Source organism: Mirounga angustirostris, unplaced genomic scaffold (assembly GCF_029215605.1).
Source record: "Mirounga angustirostris isolate CCGP_5_RB_7025 unplaced genomic scaffold, mMirAng1.0.hap1 SCAF_1, whole genome shotgun sequence".
NCBI classification, from domain to species: domain Eukaryota; kingdom Metazoa; phylum Chordata; class Mammalia; order Carnivora; family Phocidae; genus Mirounga; species Mirounga angustirostris.
The window spans coordinates 184,171,402-184,192,014 of record NW_026991709.1 but is presented as its reverse complement, the minus strand read 5'-3'; the positions used below and the strand labels follow the sequence as shown (position 1 = coordinate 184,192,014).

The 20,613-nt window shown below is 42.3% G+C and overlaps 1 protein-coding gene across 7 annotated transcripts in view; it reads right to left on the bottom strand.

Annotated features, from left to right (window-relative positions):
- Positions 1–20,613, bottom strand: part of ADAMTS9 (ADAM metallopeptidase with thrombospondin type 1 motif 9) — a 164,398-nt gene that overhangs the window by 99,451 nt on the left and 44,334 nt on the right. For all 7 annotated transcript variants that reach the window (XM_064594102.1, XM_064594119.1, XM_064594118.1 and 4 more), the window contains 5 exons: positions 17,832–17,977; positions 9,749–9,930; positions 9,518–9,654; positions 7,745–7,862; positions 7,398–7,493 (listed from right to left, as the gene is read on the bottom strand). In XM_064594102.1, coding sequence (XP_064450172.1) covers positions 7,398–7,493; positions 7,745–7,862; positions 9,518–9,654; positions 9,749–9,930; positions 17,832–17,977 — 679 coding nt within the window. The remainder of the gene's footprint in view (positions 1–7,397; positions 7,494–7,744; positions 7,863–9,517; positions 9,655–9,748; positions 9,931–17,831; positions 17,978–20,613) is intronic.

Below are 20,613 nucleotides of genomic sequence, written 5' to 3'. Positions count from 1 at the left end.
CCACATTACAGTATTACAGATAGAAGCAGCAGTCTTATGATTTGAAAATATGTATTAATGAACCGAACATTTACAAAATTGGTTCCCACGCAAATACCCCTATTTTATGTTAGGATTAGTTGAGCCTATTGAATCTTTGTTAGTCTTCTTTGGACAGATATTAGAATCTGAAAATCCATGGCCAACATAATGCTTAAATGTCACTCTTTCAGTCACTCTTTCATCTTAAATGTCACTCAATCAGCCTCCACGATGGCTCCAATGGTCCTTGCCTCTTGATATTCACATCCTGTGTTGTCCTCTCCCACCTGGAATACTAACTGTGTAATCACTAGGATTTTGAGGAAATGACAGAGTGTGACTTCCAAGGCCAGGTCTCAGGCATTGTGGCTCAACCTTGCTCTTTCTCTGACTTTGGGAGAAGCCAGCTGAGCTGCCATATTGTGAGGTTACCCAAGCAGCCCCTGCTGAGAGGCTTCCTGTGAAGGAATAAAGCCTTTTGCCAACAGCATCTGAATGAGGCATTTGGGAAGTGGACCCGCCAGTCCCAATCAAGCTTTTAAATGTGATCACAGCCCTAAATGAAGTCTTAACTGCCACTTCATGAGAGATCTCAAGCCAGAAACACCCAGTTATGCTGTTTTCAATTTCCTGACATACAGACACTGGAATATAGTACACATTTGTTACTCTAAGCCATTATGTCTTGAGATAATTTGTTATACAGTAAAAGATAATTAATACACCTTCCCAGAACATTCTCTTTAAAACTGCAACCCCCTCCTAATACCAGCACAGATTCCATACTTGCCATCCCATTTCCCACCTTAATTTCCCTCCATAACCCTTTGTCTATGCCCTCTCTCCCCAACCAAGAATGTAAGCCCCATGAGGGCAAGGATTTTTGGATCCTTTTATTCACTGCTATATCTCAGCTTCAAAAAGAGCACATGGCACATGATCATAAATACTTTTTTATTTTAGAAAAATGAATGAATCTACTGCAGATCTTGAAAAAGATGAAACAATCAGAAAAGCTCATGTTAGAGAACTACTGGAGTCAAGTGTCAAAATATTGGCCAATTGAGAACTTGATGAAATTAGACTGGTTACAAACTTACGAAAAGTAAATAAAATGGACCAAGAAGCTATAATGACAGCTGCTTCAGAAGAAATGATTTATTTATCTAAGTGTCAAGGGAGACTATTAAGAAAGTGAATAAAGCCCCAGAAAGCTTTCATAAAAATGACTCCTTTTCAGGTTTTACTGTTAAATTCCAACTTTAAGCAAAGAAGGCACTACTCTGCTATCACATAATTTAACTGGAAAACTCAGGTAAGAATATTTATTAATTGCATTATCCTATAATCTAAAAACCCGTGCATGGTTGACATGAAAACATAATTTTGTTTACTGTAAGAAAAAACAATCTATTTTCATGCTTTTTGATGAATTTCTCCCGATAAAATCCTAATCATATCTTTCCCCCCTAGTATTTATTATAAAATTTTGGTTTTATTGTGAGTACCACTTAGGTTTTTTTTCAGTACTACCACTCCTTGAATAATGAATCCTCCTGAGTATTGGGCTTGACATGAACAAGAACTCAATAAATCAGAGCTATTAAATAAACATTTGGGCCCTGAACGAAGTATCAGAAAAAGGCCCTCTTACCTTTTGTAAGTTGCTCACAATTAGCAAATCTCAGTAGGGAGAGAACCCTGAAATGCACAGGCCATGTATTTAAGTGAATAAAAGGAATGTGGAAACTTAACTCGAGTGGCACACAGGTGTCATCCCAGGTGCCAATGTCAACCAACTGGTCCTACGCAGAGCGTAAATCGTTGGCGGCATCATGCCTCAGCATCATGTTAGTGATATTGGTCTTGGTTGCGGGATAGGGAGCCAAGATGCCTGAGGTGTGTGCCAGATCTTAACCCGTCTTTCACTGATGCAGGTGATATCCTGTCTCTTACCAGGCAGGCCAGAAGAGGTTTAGAGGACTTAGGGAAAGTCGGTATTGTCCCCTTATGTGGAGATGACTGAGGGCTGAGGAAGCTTTGAATAGTCTCAGTGGCTCAGTAGCAGCAGGGTTCTTGTTTTCTTGGACATGGCCACCTCACAGAGCTCACTCATTTGGACACTATACTGATGGAAGTACTAGTCTTTCTAGGATCGGTAATTAAGGGCACTGAATTCTGTCCCTAATCCAGCACTTCACTCATACCCACTCATGTAAGCTCCATTTTGGTCTTGAGGGAAGAATGAGATGCCTTCATTTGAAATGGTTGGGAAGAATGTGGCAGCAGGGAAAAAGCTTTTAAAAACACAAACCCTCCAAAATCTTAGATGCTGCTTCTTAACTCAAAATCCTTTGATTGCCACCCCCCGACCTATACAATTGACTTCAAACTCCTTAGCGTAATCTTCCCAGCCTTCCCATTCACTCCCACCAATAAACCTCAATTCCCAGTCATTTATATCACCATGCCAGCCATACCTTTTCCTACACTGAGGCAGGAAAGTGAAGTGATTCAGGGTGTAGGGTCTGAAGTCAGACCAATAACGATTCCAACTCTTCCGACTTGCTGACAAGTTTATGTGACCTTGGGTAAGTTATGGAACCTCTCTCAGCCTCAGTTCCTTTCTCTAGATAACGAGTTTCCTACTGGATTGTTACGAACATTACACAAGACAGTGCATATGGGCTGTGGTTGCTGGCCGCTCATAATGTCTTCATATGCACTGTCTCTTTGCCACACCTTCACAGTTGTCTAATTTAGGGATGAGCAAGGCATGACTTAAATATTATTAAAATACCTTCCCAAGGCCAGGTGGCTTCCACTCACGGGAAGTCTGTCTCCAGAGCCTGTTAACCACTAAAGTTTTCTAAGAACGAGGTCAACAAGTACCTGTTCAATGAGTGAATGAATTCATGCATGCTTTCTCTTATACGCAAGTTGAAATCAAATTCGTTTAGCTCAAGATTTTTAACAGTTTAAGTCATTTGTTTTTCTAGACTACGTGAGCCTCTTTAGGAAAGCGACCATTTGAAAATGCACTTTTGTAACCCCAAGAAAGATCCCGGCCCATAGTAGGTGCTCAATCAATGACACTGAAAGAAGGAGTGATTGATTGGACCTGACAATTATGACAAGGAGAACAGAATGCTTCCAGCCAAATAACTGTTTCCCTGTCAGTGTAAAGCTCTGACAACCTTGTTTCCCCTACGGCCGCTGTAGCGTGAGACCCACCAGCCATGCGAGAGGCAGGACTTTCAATGGGTCACTGACTGGAGGCGAGGTTGTTTCGGTGGCCCCTCAGATATCCTGAGGCTGCCTTCTAATGTGGGTCACTTACATGGTGACAGCCGGACGTGCTGCCAACACAATCACCCACTTCTTTCAAGTGAGGTCGCATGCTAGCTACCCAGCTGACATTTCACCAAAACGGGGGAAATGAGATGTCACAAGACTTGCCCTGTAAATTAAGTGATAATCCAGTTTTGTGCGCATTCAAAGAGCAATCGTCTGTTGTAGGTTAATTCTGGGGCTCCTTTCCAACGTCTCCCGGCTTCCTCTCGGGCTTATGCCAACTAGGGGCATTTTACCCTTCTCTGCATGCTCCCTCTCCCGGTAGATGGTCAGGAGGGAAGGGGAAAGGAGTCATCAGGGGAAATGAACTTCGTGATTTATCCCAAACTGAATGGACTCCTGTCTTACCATTGCCACAATTAATCAAGAGCTAAGTGTACTGGAGACAAAGAAGTACCACAGAAATGGATCTTTTTTCTCCTAAAGAAACATGAACATGGTGGCTCTGGGTGCAACTTGGCTTTAACCCGACAGGAGGGAGGGCCTGTGTGAAAGGATGGCCTTTGACAGGGAGGCTTTCTGCTTTGATATCTTGTGAAACAAATAGTTTCCTGCAAAAGACAGTCTACTGCCCAACCTTCCACTAACGCGATTAGGGGAGCTAATTTCCTGGGTTGGTCCCCCGCCCCCCCATTTCACCCATCAGAGCTGGGTTGCTACAAAGGCCTTCTCTCCTGGAAATTGCTCCCTCACCAGCACATGCAGAAAGACTGTGGCTTGACTGGCCTTTAAAAAAATGGGACGGACAAGGATGAAGATGCCTTAGCAACGGAACAGCTGTGGGTGTGAAAAACCCTCTTAGAGCATTTGCTGCAGCTTTCAAGCCAAGAGTAAATGTTTATGCACCTCGGATTTGATGATGTCATATTCTTCCTCACTTGTTAAGAAGCCACTGTTAAGGCTCAAAGGCCCTGAGGTCTCGACCTTCACACTCAGTGAACTGTGACTGGCCATCTATGCTTGCACTCTCTGCATTTGCTTCCAGAGAGTTGTTCTTTTGCCAACAGGTGACTTGACTATAATAGTCCACTAAAGGGCCATGACTACCCCAGACTGCCTCTCCCAGGTGACAAATCTTCTTTAATTTTGCTTTCATTCTTTCCAAGGAGATTAAGAAACCTCCCGTGAGGAATAAAAGGTTATCAGGAGGCCCTGCCCAATTCAGGTGCCTGGCCTGGTTGATGAAGTTGAACTGAACTGAGGCCCCTACTTAGAAAGAGATTTTTCCAAGAAGGAGCAGAAGAGAGGAGAATCCTTCTCCCTTTCAAGGAGAAGAAAGAAGCAGGTCAGCATGGCTTTCAGCTTTCAGGAAATTAATTAATAAAGGAGGTTGCATGCAATGCTGCTGGATTTAATTAGGAAGTAGTAAGGCCATAGCGACAGCCACATGTTCAAATTTATAACCCAGGGCACGCAGAAAAATGCCAGACCTATTTTTCTCAGTGGTAGAATGCGAAATGTGGGATTCCCAAAAAATAATTTTGCAAAGGGCCCTCAAGAACTCTGTTAATTCTTTTATAAAGTCACCACCCATTTGGATATAGAGGGTAGGGAAAAGCTGATCCAGCCACTGAGTAAATGATTCTAAGTAAGATTCTGTGGTCTTTCAAAGAAAGGACGATTTTGTTTATTTCCATGGTAATCTCATCCCCCACTAAGCACATAGTAAATCCTCAGTAAAGAGGACATGAGCAGTGGCTGTTCAACAGCTGAGCAATTATTTACTTAGCACATATATGTGTACGCTTTATATCAAGAGCTGAAAATATAAAGACACAGCCTCTGACCTTAAGACAATGGGGCACCTGGGTGGCTCATTTGGTTAAGCATCTGCCTTTGGCTCAGGTCATGATGTCAGGGTCCTGGGATCGAGCCCCGCGTCGGGCTCCCTGCTCAGCGAGGAGTCTGCTTCTCCCTCTCCCTCTGTCCCTTCCCTCCCCTTGTGTTGTCTCTCTCTCTCAAATAAATAAATAAAATCTTAAAAAAAAAAAAGACACTAGCAGCCATATGGATAAATAAGGAACAAATTGTCTCATCTCAGGTCACGGCAGCTCCATCTTCTCAGCTGCTCAGGTAGAAATCTTGGGGTCACCCCTGACTCCTTTCTTTCTCTCACATACCATATTCAACCTATCAAAAAATCATGATGATTCCACCTTCAAAAAATATCCAGATTTTGACCATGTACTGTCACCTCCACTGCTCCTACTTGGGGTCAAGCCACCAGCATCTCTCCCTTGGCTTACTGCAATAATTTCTAACCAGTCCTCCTGCATCGACTCTGTGCCCTTCATCCACCTAACAGCCAAAGTGCTCCTTTGAAAATACAAATGTGATTATATCCTGTCATTCCTCAGCTCAAAATCTTCAGTAGCTCGCCCTATCTCCCAGAGTACAAGCAAGTCTTTTCAATGCTTATAGGGCTCTATATGATCTACTCCTAATAGATGATCAGCCTCCTCTAGAACTCTCCTCTATGCTGATGTAGCTGCAGCCTCATGGGCCTATTCCCCTATTGCTGGAATAATCTAGACATGCTCCTACTTCAAGGATTTTGCACTGGCCGTTCCCTCTGCCTGGAATGCTCTTCCCCCAATCAACCTGTTTTCTCTTGCTACAGTTCCAACACTTCACCTCCACTGTTCCCAACTCACCCTCAGTATCCCAATTTCCCTTATGATGTTCTGTTTTCTGATAGAACTTACCATCCTCTAACAGTATACAGTTGGCTGATCTATTAAGCTGTTGCTTACTGTCTCTCTACTAGCACCAAAAAGTAAGTTCCAAGAAGACAGTGATTTTTAACTTACTTATTTATTTTTGTTCTGCTCATTGTACCTAGAAGAGTGCCTGGCCCATATTAAAGAAGTGAATGAGTGAAAAATGACATACTGCAGAATATGCTATAATGAAGTCATATACACATATTACCCTTGATCAGCATGCTTGGCTAATGGATCATTGTCTAGCTATCAAGGATTTCATGTAGACATTCCAAAATACAGACTCTGATTCTAATCTGATTCAATGAATACTCACTGACTAGTTCATTATGTCCAAATATGTGCAGATAGCCGCTACAGAGGCTGACTTCAGATACATAAATAGAGTTCTTGCCTGGACATTGTAAGAGGACAAGTATATTCATTTCTTTTAAAAAATCACTGCCCAGTCAGACCGCTGTGATTTCTTCTAGATCAGAGTGCAAGCCGTGCTGCTCTCCATGGCTAGGAGGAGTCTGGTTGTGCAAGGTGACCAGCTGAATCCCTTCAGTCATGACCCCACTCCCTTTGTCCTTCTTTTAATTAAAAATGGTTGGGAAATTTCATAATCACAGTGGTTTACAGAAGGAGAAGTTGACGTGGGACCGGGCTGAGCCAACTGTTGAAATGAACACAGGGTTGACGGTGTGTTGTGGTTTAAACAGAAGGCATAGATAGGAATTAATTATGTGCCTGGACATGAGACAAGGATGAAGAATCCATAAAGTAACAAGGTGGGCCATTCTAGTCATGACCTGAGAAAAATTTGTCACTCTAGAACCTTTTGGAGTAACCAGGCATGATGAAAGGTTGAATGAGTCCACCAGTGGTCTGTTATTGGTTAGGGCTGGCACCACAGAAATTAGGGCAAGTAATATCTTTAATAAAGCATTTGCTAGCCAGTTACCCACAGGACAGATTGTTGTTGTTGTTGTTGTTGAAGACTCAAAGAGAACAATGATTTTTATGCAGAACTTACATGGTAAGTGCTTTCAAAATTTGATGTAGGGCCTTCCAATTTATTATGATCCAGAATAAACCCCTGCTACTGACTTCGGTAACTACATGACTCTTCCAACAACACTCTGAGGTTACACACATGAGGGAGAAGTAAAAGAATGAATTTCAAGATCAACTACTTGTACGGAAGTACAGGGCATCCAACAGCTCTCCGTGCGCACATGGGGGAAGGAAGGAACATCTGCTAATAGCTCCAGAGAAGTAGAATGCCTACCAATGGCAGGGGACGTGCCATCTTACCTAAGTAGTTATCATCCTCTGATTTCCCTGAGAAACTATGCTGTCTCACATCGATATTGGTAGCACCTGCTGGAATTCGGACCACAGTATTGTAACCTGCAAAGAATTTAGCCACAATTCAGTATTCCACAACACAGTTCAGTTACTCTGGGTACGGACTAAAAGGTGCGCAACAAAGGAATATAATCCAATTCCGGCTATTAAGTGTCTTCTAGCCAGATGGGTAAGGTACCTTAACAAGACTGATTTTATGCTTGACATGAATACTTTGACCTCTTACCTGTGGTTAACAACTTTTAAACTTTGACCATTTTCCCTCTCATGGTTCTTTAGGAACAGATTCTTACCATAATGTACTGTATTAAATGTTCCTGCCACTGTTTTGCACGAAGAATTATCGCCACCACAAACTCCACATTTATCTCTCCGGGCTTTGGAATTTAAAATGTGATCACATCCAGCTTGCTTTTAAAAATAGAAACATTTGAAAGAAATGGTAAGTATTATAAAATCACAAAAAGTATTAAAAAATATGACATGGCAGTTAGCATGTTTCTTTGAATTATGCATTCAAAAATGACAAGAAAGTCTCTTTAAAGTTGCAAGGGTTGAGAACTCAAATTATCTATAGCCCTGGTACAGAAAACGTGGTCCTGAGACAGGTAGCCATAAGCATCTCTGATGCTGTTAGGAATGCATAATCTCGGGCTCCACCCAGATCCGCTGGGTGGGTCTCTGGCGTGTTAGCAAGATCCTTATCTCTTCATCTACAGACTAAAGTTTGAGAAGTGTGGGGGCGCCTGGCTGGCCAGTTGGTAGAGCGTGTGACTCTTGATCTTGGGGCTGTAAGTTCGAGACCCATGTTGGGTGTGGAGATGACTCGAAAATAAAATCTTAAAAAAAAAAAATCAAGCTTGAGAAGTCTAAGTCTACAAATAAGTGGGATAAATGAGAAGAATTGCTCAGGAATGAAAAAAAAAAAAGGAGTGGTGGGGGGGCGCTGTATCCAGTTAAAGAGCTGACATCCCATCTGAAGGGAGCAACCTCTGTCCACTCTAGGCTCTCGCCACCACGCAGAAATAGGAGCCCCATGTTGACATTTCTCAATCTTTCAAGAGAAACTGGAAAATTGGATTTTATGTGAAATCCCCTATGTTTAAATACTGGCTATGAATGGAGGACAAAGCATGCCTCCAGGCTGCCCGTGTAAGGCCTGAGGCTCCAAGTGGCCTCTGGAATTTCACCACATCTTCATGCAATGCAGCAGTGTTGACGGAGGTCTGCGAAGGACACGAGCAACGACCAGAACACCAGGACAGAGTTCACATTCTTGTCCACGCTGCTCGTTGGTGTGAACTAGCCTTTGAGGAGCTCAATGTTCTGCTACGAACAGACTGACGAGGAAATGTGCGCTGTAGTTTTGAGTCGGCAAGTGGGTGAAAGCTCTCAGGAGCCCTTTCCATCAAATCCTACTGACTAGGATTTCCATTTTCCTGGACCACATGCAGGGATCAAATAAATTACCTCAAAGCCGGGCTACATTAAGAATGTTTTCTGATGGGTGAGAGCAGGGAAATGGTATCATGCCCTCTAGAAATCACTGCACGGATGCTTTACTATCCGCCAGAAGTTTCTCGATTTCCTTTCCGAGAGGGATTAACAGCTATGTCTCCGGTAGAAGCTTTCATGCTTGAGATCAGAATGAGAAGTCCGACAGAGGCCCGACTAGAATCTGATGCCTCTAGACATCTTCCTGGAGCAGAACTATCGAATCTAGAAAACTTGCTGTATGGAAGCATTTGGGTTTAACCTTAAGCACCGAGGTTACAGTAAAGGAGGGTGTGTATGCACAAATTATTATAATAAATTTTCACAGGGAGGTTTTGTGCAGATCCTCACCGAGCTTGAGAATGTCAGAAAAATGCAGGACACTGGTTCTCAAACTTGGGCATCAGCATCAGGTGATGCCATTCCTGATGCTGCCCTGGGAAACACACTTTGAAAACCACTTCCCTGGAGACAGTGCACAGACGTTAGCCGCCGCTGGTTCTAGCAAGGAAGCCACAAACCACAGCGTGGCGGCAGGACCACGCAGTGAAGGAAACGCACCCGGGACTTACCCGGCAGAGGCCTTGGACACAGATATCGCTGGTGTCCTGGCCGCACGGAGTCCCATCGACCACTCTGTCTCGCAGTTGATAGTAGGCCGTGTTACCAGCCACCCTGCAGAACAACTTGCAACGGTCCTTCATCAGAACTAGAGAGGAAAAACACGCCACAGTGTGACTTGTGGGCCCGCACCCCGCGCCAGCCTGCCCACCATCCTCGGACGCCTCCCTGGATGCACTTACTGCCACTGTACTTGGGGACCCAGCGCACATTGGGAAGCAGACCGTTGATGTTGAAATGTTTGCCGTCAAAGTGAGCACACTGTTCGTCTCGGAAATCTCGCTTCTGCTTGAGACACGGCTCTGTGTTGCAGGACTTGAACTTCATTCTACGCCCTACACAGTACTTCCCACCGTTTCTCGGCCTGGGGAAAGAAACGGAAAGAACACACACACTGGATAACAAGGCATTTCTCCCCACATCACTCTCTCCTCCGTGGCTTCCCGTCTTCTAGGGTAAGCGAGTCTGAAGTAGCTGACGACAAGGGACAGCACAAAGGCTCTGCAATCTGCATTTGCATTCTGCCTTCACACCATTAAGTATATGACTTTGGGCAAGTCACTTCACCTCCACAAGACTTCGCCCCTCCGTCTGTAAAAATGGGAAGGCGCCACCGAGTAAGGCTGTCTTGAGGATGGAATGTTAGAGTTTGAAATACAAAACCTGGGATCTATCAGGCAAGGATCTGTCCTCTTTCTCCTGAAAATTCAGTCTTCTGGTTTTCAAAACGTGGAAGGTAAAAGGTATGGAGGAGTAGCTGGAAGCTCCCCGTCTACTTTTTGTAACATGATATTCTCACAGAGGACCAGCCTCACACTTGTGCTATTCTACTTCCATTCAATTTCTCCCTCCTCTCTCTCTCTCTCTCCTCTCACAACCATTGTTTTTCTTTGTTTTGTTTTACAAATGAGATGGAGTAAAAGGAACATCCCCATATTTTGACTAACCTAATAGGAGAACCATGAGGAGCATACTGGTTTCATTAACTTTTGTGTGAGGAGAGGACATAGTAAGCTTGCCCAGCCTCACAGTGCAAATTCCATCTCGGCATGCAATTATAGGAAATTCAAATGTACATGTATTTTCCAGATGGGACCCAGCGAGTCAATTATATGACACCTCTCCTAGCAGTCCACAGCTTGCCAAATTCATCATGGAAATGGGAAGATCACAGAATCAGAGGAAGTTGGGCTCACCCACCCAGGGCTGAAGCAGCTGGGGTTTCACAGTTACCCTAGGACATCTCTGAAAGAAAGTTTTCCACTTTTCTTCTTTAAAATGAATCTTTCAGAGTCACTGGAACCATACAAAGTGGTCTGTTTTGTTTTGTTTTGTGAAACCAGGACTTGGGGGAATGGGACATATATCCATGTCCATAAAGTACAGAACGAGAGCCAGTCCAGCAGGACAGAGAAGGCTCTGGAGCTGGAGCTGGGTTCCAGTCTCAACTCTATCCTCCTTGTGTGACCTTAGATGAAGTTCTCAGCCTCCCTGAACATCAGTTGCCCCTTTTCTAAAATGAGCACACACAGTAGATGCTGAAAATGTTAGCTACTATGTTAATATGTCAGCAATATGTCCCAATCTAATCTGATCCAATCGAGCAGTTTGTTTTGAGTACCGAATTTGCACTAAGATATGGGGCAGGTCTCAATACTTCTGAAGAGTGCCCAAGGCTCAGGACAGGGCACTGGTCGTGATACTGTTGCAACGTGCTCCCTAGATAAAAGATGTATAGACAAAGGCAAGAACATGGGCCTTGTAGCTACACAGTGGACACCTCTGTGTCTGCCACCTGGTCTCTCTGAGCTCCATCCTGCACAATGGAGACAGAGATGATACTGTGCACCTGAAAAGCTCATTATGGATCTGAGAAGCTTAGTAAGCGTCTAATAAATACTGTTATTTATCACGAAGAAAACTATATCTAGGGATACAAAATGACACGTAACCTCCCACCATCTGTCTGATTGTTTCTCCATGAAACACAACTAAGCCCATGTGTTTTATAGCTGCATTGTGCACTCAACTCGCTAAACCACACTCATATTTTGTCCAAGGGTAAGGCAGATGTAGTACTTTTATACCAAGGGGCAGAAGGTTCGGAGAAGTCAAGTACTTTGTCATGGTCCACACAGCTAGTAAATGAGCAGAGATAGGACTAACATTCCAAGTTTCCCAGGTTCTTTCTTTCCCTGTGCTCTCTTGCTACATTATCCAGGAACTATGGTCCAGAGTTTTTTTTTTTTTCTTTTTTGGTGCCATTTAGAGATAGAACCTTGGTGTCCTGGATTCTAAGTTCTTCTCTAAGTACCAAGACACCCTAGTCTCATGCATAAAATATCACAGATTACATGTGAGTAATAGATCAGGCCCATATACCTGTTCAGGTGAAACTTGCCTTAAACGTGCTACAAGGAAGACCTCCTTCAATTTTTCCTCAGATTGAAATGATCTTTGTGGACTCTTTCTAAAGGGCCCAACTAACGATGGAGGATCAATCACTTATTTATTGCCTGAAAGTAACTAATTTTTCTTTCTTTTTGAAATTAAATTCTCAACAGTTGATTTTTTCCTTTTGGCTCTCTTTTATAAGAAGTCTTAACTCACTCCTGAAATTGTCCAAATGCAGCAGTTCCTTGGACTGCGAATCATAAATACTCAGAGGCAGCTTCCCTTTGGATGGCAACGATTTCCACCTTGGCTCGCTTTTGCCCACTATCAAGTGGCAAATAGCATTTAGTGACTTCCTTTTTCCTTTTATAAATGGCATTTTTAATAAACAACACACAGAAAACACTCCATGTAAGAGGCAGTATTGTGGAGGGTCATCGATAGGGACTCTGGAAACGGAGGGTTTGAATCCTAGGCCTGCCTCTTAATAATGGTGCAATCTTAGGCAAGTAGCTGAATCTAAGACTCAGTTTCCCCATCTGTAAAAGGGAGACGATGCTAAGATCGACTTCATTGGAATGAGTGAGGGTCAGCTGGGTTAATCTATTCAAACCACTGGAATAAGGCCTGCCACATAGTAAATGTGTAACTATTACAAGGGTCTGCCAACTCCAGCCTGTGGACCAAATCCTGCCTCCTGCCTGTTCTTACACGGCTGGGAGGTAACAATGGTTTTTACATTTTAAAAAATTAAGAAAAAATAAAACACATACTTTGAGACACCTAAGAATTAGATGAAATTCAAATTTCCGTGTCCATAAATAAGGTTTAATTGGCATATAGCCACACCCCCTCATCCCATGTTGCCCGTGTACGTTTCCCACTCTATCGGCAAGGTTAATAGTTGGGTCAGAGATCCTATGATCCACAAGTCTAAAATATTTACTGAGTATTTTATGGAAAAATATTCCACCCCTGAGCCACTCCTGTGTACAAGGCCCCAAGCCACTTTGTATGACTGTGCCCAGCCATGCTGTGAGGTAGGGAGTGGCACTCTTGTTTCTGAATGTTTGTTAATGGGGTTCAGAAACGTTAAGTAACCTGACCAGGTGACATGCTCATTAAGTGAGAAATGCCAGCTGGCAGACCAGCGTAGGTCTCCCTGACCCAAAGCTTATGATCTGGTGTCTTTCCTACGCTGCCTTTCTTGAGATGGGCTTCTTTCCGTATCAACACTCCTTCTGTGACTTTACTTGCTTTTTATGTAAAACAGATTACACTTTATTAATAAACACAAATTTGCCCTTTCAAAATATATGGCTTTTCTCTTATCCCAAAGCATCTCTCCCTGATTTGCAAGGACCGTGTAATGGGGAAGGCTATAGTCAAATGAACTTACCTTTCAGCATGGAAAAAATTCATGTTATAGTTTAATAATTTAGCTGGGTAGGAGTATTTTTTCCACGTAGACAAATAATAAAAATTATAAGAAATACAGCTTTAAAAATATTAATCATATTTTTCAACTATTAAGATCCTTTAAAAAAACTTCATGTCAAGTAGGGATGGAAAGGACTTACAGAAACTGCCAGATTAATTACAATGAAAGTAATATATTCAGCACAGCCAAGCTGAATCCTTCTTTCAAGTGCACATTACACAACCATGCCTATTAACATACAAAGACAACTCATGATACTACATGGCCAAAGCTACGGAGGCGGTTTTGCAAAGATCATCACAGGTGTATTCCACCCTCAAGGAAAGCTAAACTTTGGTCTGCAAATGGGTTTGAAATCTCAACTTCTGTCTGTACTTAAAATGTACTTAAAATGAATTGGAGCAGGCAGATTAGGGTTAGCACAAGGAAGGAATTTCTAATGATAGGACAGGCAGCCCCAGAAGGTAGTGTGTTTCCTGTGCGTGGAGGGTTTTGAGAAAGGATCTAATGGCCAATTGCCGAGGATGCTGAAAAGCTCTTCAAGGATTAGATGGGATAAGCCAGAGAGCTGTCCTTGTGATCATTAATGACCCTTCCAAATGGAGCGGTCTATAGGCCTGGATAACTTTATTCATTCATTAGTTAATGGCTCTCCCAAAGAAACCAATTTTTGAATTTTGAAATAAGCTTATCCAACTCAGTGCCTCAAAAAGAAAACTTTCTTGCAATTCTTTATAGCCAAATGATGAAATAGACACACGTCTATTACCTTGTTGGTCAGATTTCATAAGCAGTTACTATGGTGAAAGCCTGAGTGGGAAAATATCTACTTTACAATCTTTTTCTCAAATCTATGAGTTTATTAGTTTTTAAATACCTCCTAATTTAAAAGTAAAATAGAAGCACCGAAGAGGGAAAGCTTTGTCTTTTCCAAAGAACTGGCATGGTTTTTTATTTTTGATGGACCTGTAAAAATTCTATAAACTTTTGTTCTAGCCACCAAGAAGCTCAGAGTCAATGTAGAGCACAAAATAACAAGGATAGGGCCCAAGGGCCTGATAATGCATCTTCTAGTTCCAATGCTGACCTTGTTTTGGTACTCTAAATTATGTTTTTGGTGGTTCTGGTTTTAGATTTTACTGTATTACATGTTTCTTACAGATTGGGTGATCATGTAATTAATTGTCCAACCCAGGACAATTAGAGAAAGTGAAGGGTAGCTATTAATAACTTCTCCTGACAATAGATGTGAACTCGGACTGTCTTTACAGATCAGAACATATGCTCATCTTATCTATAGGGCATGGGTCATAAATGGGATTAAAAAACAAATAAAACATTAAAAGACAAAACAATGATGCCCCATTCTCATGATGGCAAATCAGTAGCATTACATACTGGTTGAGATCAAAAACCATTTGACCAAAATCAGAAAGCATCTGCTTTCTACAGCTTGCTCACAAAGACACCATAGTCCCATGTGTATGGCAAGGCTACTTCTCTTTTGTAGCTTTAATGCTTTCAGGGGGAAAAAAACAAACAAACAAACAAAAAGAAAAATGCCACATGAAGTATCTGGATGCTAAATACATCCTTGAACTGCATGAATACTGTGAAAAAAAAAAAAAACAATCTAGCGTTCTTAATAGAGACATACCTTGGATGCTAAAAATGGGACTCTACATTATATTCAAAGGGCTCCTCAAACTGGGAAAAGGCAGGTTGCCAGTGACGGGACCACCACTCCCCTCAAATTCCTTGAGAATCAGAAGCAACCCCTTCTGCGTTCTGCATAATGAACCATCTGCTCCGTGAATTTCTCTGCACAGGCTTTTAAACTGAGATTTGGATCTGCTTTTCCCTTTCCTGTGTCCCTTTCTCTTGTCAAACTGACTTCCCCACCACTGCCATTGTAAACTTAAAGTTTTCTGAGGCAGACTCCTTCCTCAATTCACAGGGACATCCCAAAGAGCAAATAACTTGGAAGAGCTTTAATGAAATGATGTCAGGGCTGACACTCAACTAGGTGGATTGTATTCTTTTAAAACCTCCCATAGCAAACAGCAAGGACAAGGACCTCTAATTGAAGTCTTTAATGATCAGTTCCTAACTTCTGAATGTGAGGATCTTTGCTTTACTTTGAAGCTCAAGATACTTTCCTGCTGAGATCTTTACACTGGGTGATTTTCTTTGTCTGGCTCATTCCAATTATGGAGTGATTTATCTCTCTCCACTTTCCACATTACCTCTAGAACTGCTCTAAGACTTAAAAAAAAAAAAAAAAAGACCAAACACTTCTTTTGAATGAAGTATTCTTGGGTCACAATTTCAAAAATGTCCACTTGTTGGCAATATTCATATCCTTATGACAATAACAGCTCACTGTAATAATAATAATTTGGCTCATTGTAGCCACCAAATAGTTTTTAATTTTTAAAAAGTGTGTCATATTTGCTATTAGCTTAAAATGCTTTATTTTAAAGCTTCAACAATACAAACAGCTAGGATTTATAATGGACTTTAAAAAGCAAGTTGTGGAACACTATGTATAGTATGATCCTTATTTTGTATTACAGAATACTTATTTCATATACTACATATTACATGACAAATCTTTTTTAAAAGTCCAAAGTGATACATATCAAATCATTTTTCCCTGGTTATTTCCTCGTGGGGAGTAGGTCAGAGGTAGGAACAATGATGACAGAAATTTTTTATATCATATAGTTTTGTGTCTGGATTTTTTGAAGGCATGTACTATATTTGTACTATTATTTAAACAACTACCACAAAATACTTTATTAATACTCTTAATACTCTAATGTTTTGTGTTTATACCCATAGTTACAGACTAGAGTCTATGTCTTATAGCTCTTTAATTATCTTTGTAGAGGTTAATATCATGTGGACATGATATTACATGTTGGACTGTGAGCAAAAATAAATGAAAATAAATAGATCATCACCTGTGATTTGTACTAATGAGTATTTATTAGGCCGGGGCTTACAACAGTGGCCTAAAGCTATGCTATTTTTTGGTTAACACGATTCATATTTTTTCTTATAAAAAAATTGGAAGCTCTGTCAACACTAGGCCCTTTTCCTACCTGTGAACAACTAGCTAGGTCTGAGTAGCACCCTGCACTTCGTCTCGACTACCCTGCCAGACAACCTTATTACACTGTACCAACCCACTTCCCTGTTTTACCTGCTTGTTTCGGTCTACAATTCAGTCTGCTACCCCTAATGTAGGCTGTGAAACATAAATGAGTACTGTGCATGAAATCACTTTACATAATCCCAAAACAACTGGGTCTTAAATATGGCTATTGGTTTATACATCTAAAATCTATCCCTATTCTATGAAGACTTCTTGGTTCTCCAGCCTATATACATTCAATGGCAATAATATCACGTATTATCTTCTGTCCCTTTAGATTTGCTACACCTTAGATCCATACAAAATTTGATGTCATTCCTTACGGTAAAATTATGATTTCTTAAATCTCCTTATAAACACACATGTCTACTGTGATAGATGCTAGGAAAAAACCCCATCAACTTCATTTGAGAACATGTACTAAGGCTAGGCTAGTAAAGACAGCCATAGTCATATAATGAGAATTATCCCGAAAAGCAGGATGCTCCCAATCTGTACACTGTCTGGTCGTGGGATGGACTTTAGGTGTCTCACCTATAAGACAACCAGCTTGATTCCAAAACTAATTTCTGACTTGGGGCTCCTAGTCACTTAGGCTCTGCTAATGCCGCCCTGGGGGGGTCTGTGTGCCCTTTTTGGCATTTTAGTAGCTAACTGGAAAGGCAACAAGACACCTACAATCTGGATAGAAATGTCCAATCTCTTGATTTCCTCAAGAAAATCCATCTGTTCACTTTGTTAGCCTACTATACCAAGCTCGGCAGGCAGTGAGATATGCCTGAATATCAACTTGTTAAACAGACCAACCGATACAACAGCATCTACGGTTTGGAAGACGGTACTTTTTTTTTTTTTTAAGATTTTATTTATTTATTTGTCAGAGAGAGAGAGAGAGAGAGAGAGCCAAGCAGGGGGAGAGACAGGCAGAGGGAGAAGCAGGCTTCCCGCCGAACAGGGAGCCTGACGTGGGACTCGATCCCAGGACCCTGGGATCATGACCTGAGCTGTAGGCAGACGCTTAACAGACTGAGCCACCCGGGCGCCCAAAGGTAGACAGAACTTTTAATAAAGGACCATGGGAGGAAACAGACTACAGGAGACGGTGCCTGGGAAGAAAGAGATGGGATATTATCGGTCTAGGCAACCCTAGAAATCCACTGCCTCTCGAACTGGGAAAGAGCTCTCCATCTGCCTCCAGCTAAATCATTCCCTTCTGGAATGTGCCACTCGTGCTCTCCCGATAATGACAGCAAGAAGTTCTAGGACTTACTCCGGTCTGTTACACTCACGAACAGCAGTTTTGATGCCCCCTCCACACGTTCTTGAGCAGGTTCCAAAGTGACTCCAACTTCCCCAGGATCCATCAGTCACGGGGGCCTCCATTTCTTTGGGGACACAAAATCCAAACTTGCAGTGCTGTATTTAATAAGGGGAACAGTGAGGGAGAGCTCGGTGCTGGAGACATCATAGGACCCGCTGTCCTTTTGAGTATATACCATACTTCATGTCCCCCCCTCCCAACCCCACCATGTGCTGGTTTGAAATGCTGCCATTTCATCATCTATATGAATAATGGAAACAGTAGGGATTTTAATGTCGTACTTATGGATTTTAGGTCCTGTCTTCATTTACCACTTGCTTGAATAAAACCAGCCAATGAGTGGTTGGCTCCAGGCAGTCAGGCTAACTCCAGTGGCTGGCTTCGAAGTGCTCAATTAGTCTACTTGGAAAAATGAGGAGAGGAAGTGGGCAGACTGGTTGTAGACGGGGCCAACACGAATTCCTGAATTCCTGGATTTGTAGAGCGAATCTCCATTAAGGAGGCTCAGAGACATTGTGAGCCTGGTAAAATATGTTTTATTGCTCCCCACGGATTTGAAAAGCCAATTTTAATTAGGTGGGAGAGAAAAAAAAAAAGCAAGTTACATGATTCCTATAAACTCACTCCACCAAAGCACACAGGATGAGATGAGAGCAAAATGGACATATTGCAGAGAGCCCTAAACTTTATGGCTTTTTTGTTACTAATGGTTTCAGATTCTCCAGCCTACAGCAGGAAGAAGGCCATGATGCTTAAGACAAAACAAAACAGAATAAAACTCCTCAGCAGGACAAGGGATTCGAGAAGCCCATTTCAACCCTCTGCTATTGTTGGGGAGTGAGGCCCTGACACAAAGCCGAGGTCACTGAGCAGCGGACAAAGGCAGAGTAGAGGCAGTGACCGCAGGAGGGTGATGCCCCTCGGCTCACTCAGATCTCTCAAGTGGAGCTGACGGTGGCCGCCGGCCGTGATTTATCTGCAGGGAGGGCAGAGGCAGAGGCAGAGGCCCACAGCAGCCGGGGTGGAGGGGGGAGTGTGCTGGGAAAGTGGACAGCACGTAAGATGCAGGGGAAGGTCCCCAACTCAAGGGGCAGCCACACAGAAGGCTCAGTGAACGATCATTCAGAGAGCGCAATTACGCTTTCTCTATTTTGCAGCGCCCTCTCTCTTGCAATGATTCTCCCGGAGTATCTGTATCCCTTTCCCTGGGCTGTGTGGCTGAGGCTTAAAAGGTTCTGTATTCAAAGATCCTGGGCAATGCCACACCCAAGAAATGTGGGCAGAGGGAGAGGTGATGACATTATTCTCTGACAACCTCTTATATTTGTCTTTACAGAGGTTGTGAACATTTATTGGAATATATGCACGTAAAAATAAATGAGAAAGGTAGTTTAGTCTACGGCAACACCATCCAATGAGAACGTGCCATAAGCCACATACTTAAAATTTCTTTTAAATGTTTAGAAGCCACATTAAGTAAAGCCACATAAAAGTAAAAAGTAAAAAGAAAACGAAAATTAATTTTAATACCTTTTATTTAGCTCAAAATATCTGAACATTATTATTTCTGTATGGAATCAAGATCAAATTACGGGTTTTTTAAGATTCTTTTTCTCATACTAGGTCTTCAACACCTGGTGTGTATTTTCACTTAAGCACATCTCGGTTGAGACTGACATTTGAAGTGCTCACTAGACACCTGTGGCTATTGGCTGCCATACTGGACAGCAAAGGCCTTAGAAGGACAAAGCTTGGCAGGCCAGTGGTCTGGTGGGGAGCCATGGCTCTTCCACAGACTAATTCTGTAACCCTAGGTGAGTCCCTGACTCTGTTCCCACAGCTGAAAAATGGAGATCAACCTGCCAAAGTTGTCTTGAGTAGAACACGAGACACAACGTATCTGAAGCACCCAGTACACAGCGGAACCCATAGGGGACCTGACTTAAATAAAGTCAGTAGGATAATGGCAAATATTCACACAGTTCTTAGGATTGTCAGGCACTGTTCTAAGCATAGATATATATATATATGAACTTAGTCTTCCTAGCACACTATGAAATAGGTACTCTTATTACCCCCATTTCTACAGAAAAGAAAATGGAGGCACAGACAAGTTGATGCCAAACATCAGTAAGTCGACCGAAACATAGACAATCTGACTCAAGAGTACACTCTTCACTGTGACATGTATGGCCTCTCAATTGCGAGCAAATGGGGACAATGATTTTGGCATGTAAACAAAGACAAAATTAAAACAAAAGCAAGATTAATGACATGGTTAGGTGAAGTTGAGACTCCCAAGTTGTCCACTCAATACCCATTCTCTCTTTTATCCTTGGAAACAGAATCTATATGTCCCCAGAATCTTGTACAGATAAGAGCAGTCAAAGAGATGTCAGCGACTTCATTGGGCGATATTCCTGGGAAGGTCTTTTTGCCCCTTCATCACCTGCCCCTTGCCTTCATTCTGCCTGGAACTCCCACTTAATGGCTGGAGTTGCTGCAGTCACTCTGTGACCTTGAGGATGAAGTCCATTTGCATATGATGGTTGTACAGGAAGAAATTAGGAACCTGGGTCTCTGAGATTTGTGGAGCTGCCACAACAGTTCCATAACCTGCCTAGTTTTGGACTAGTTTCTTTTTGTGTCAGAAAAGAGCCAATTTGTTTACATTACTATAATTTGGTCTGACCTAAACAAAATTCCTAGTTAATATTCAATTAGGGTCATA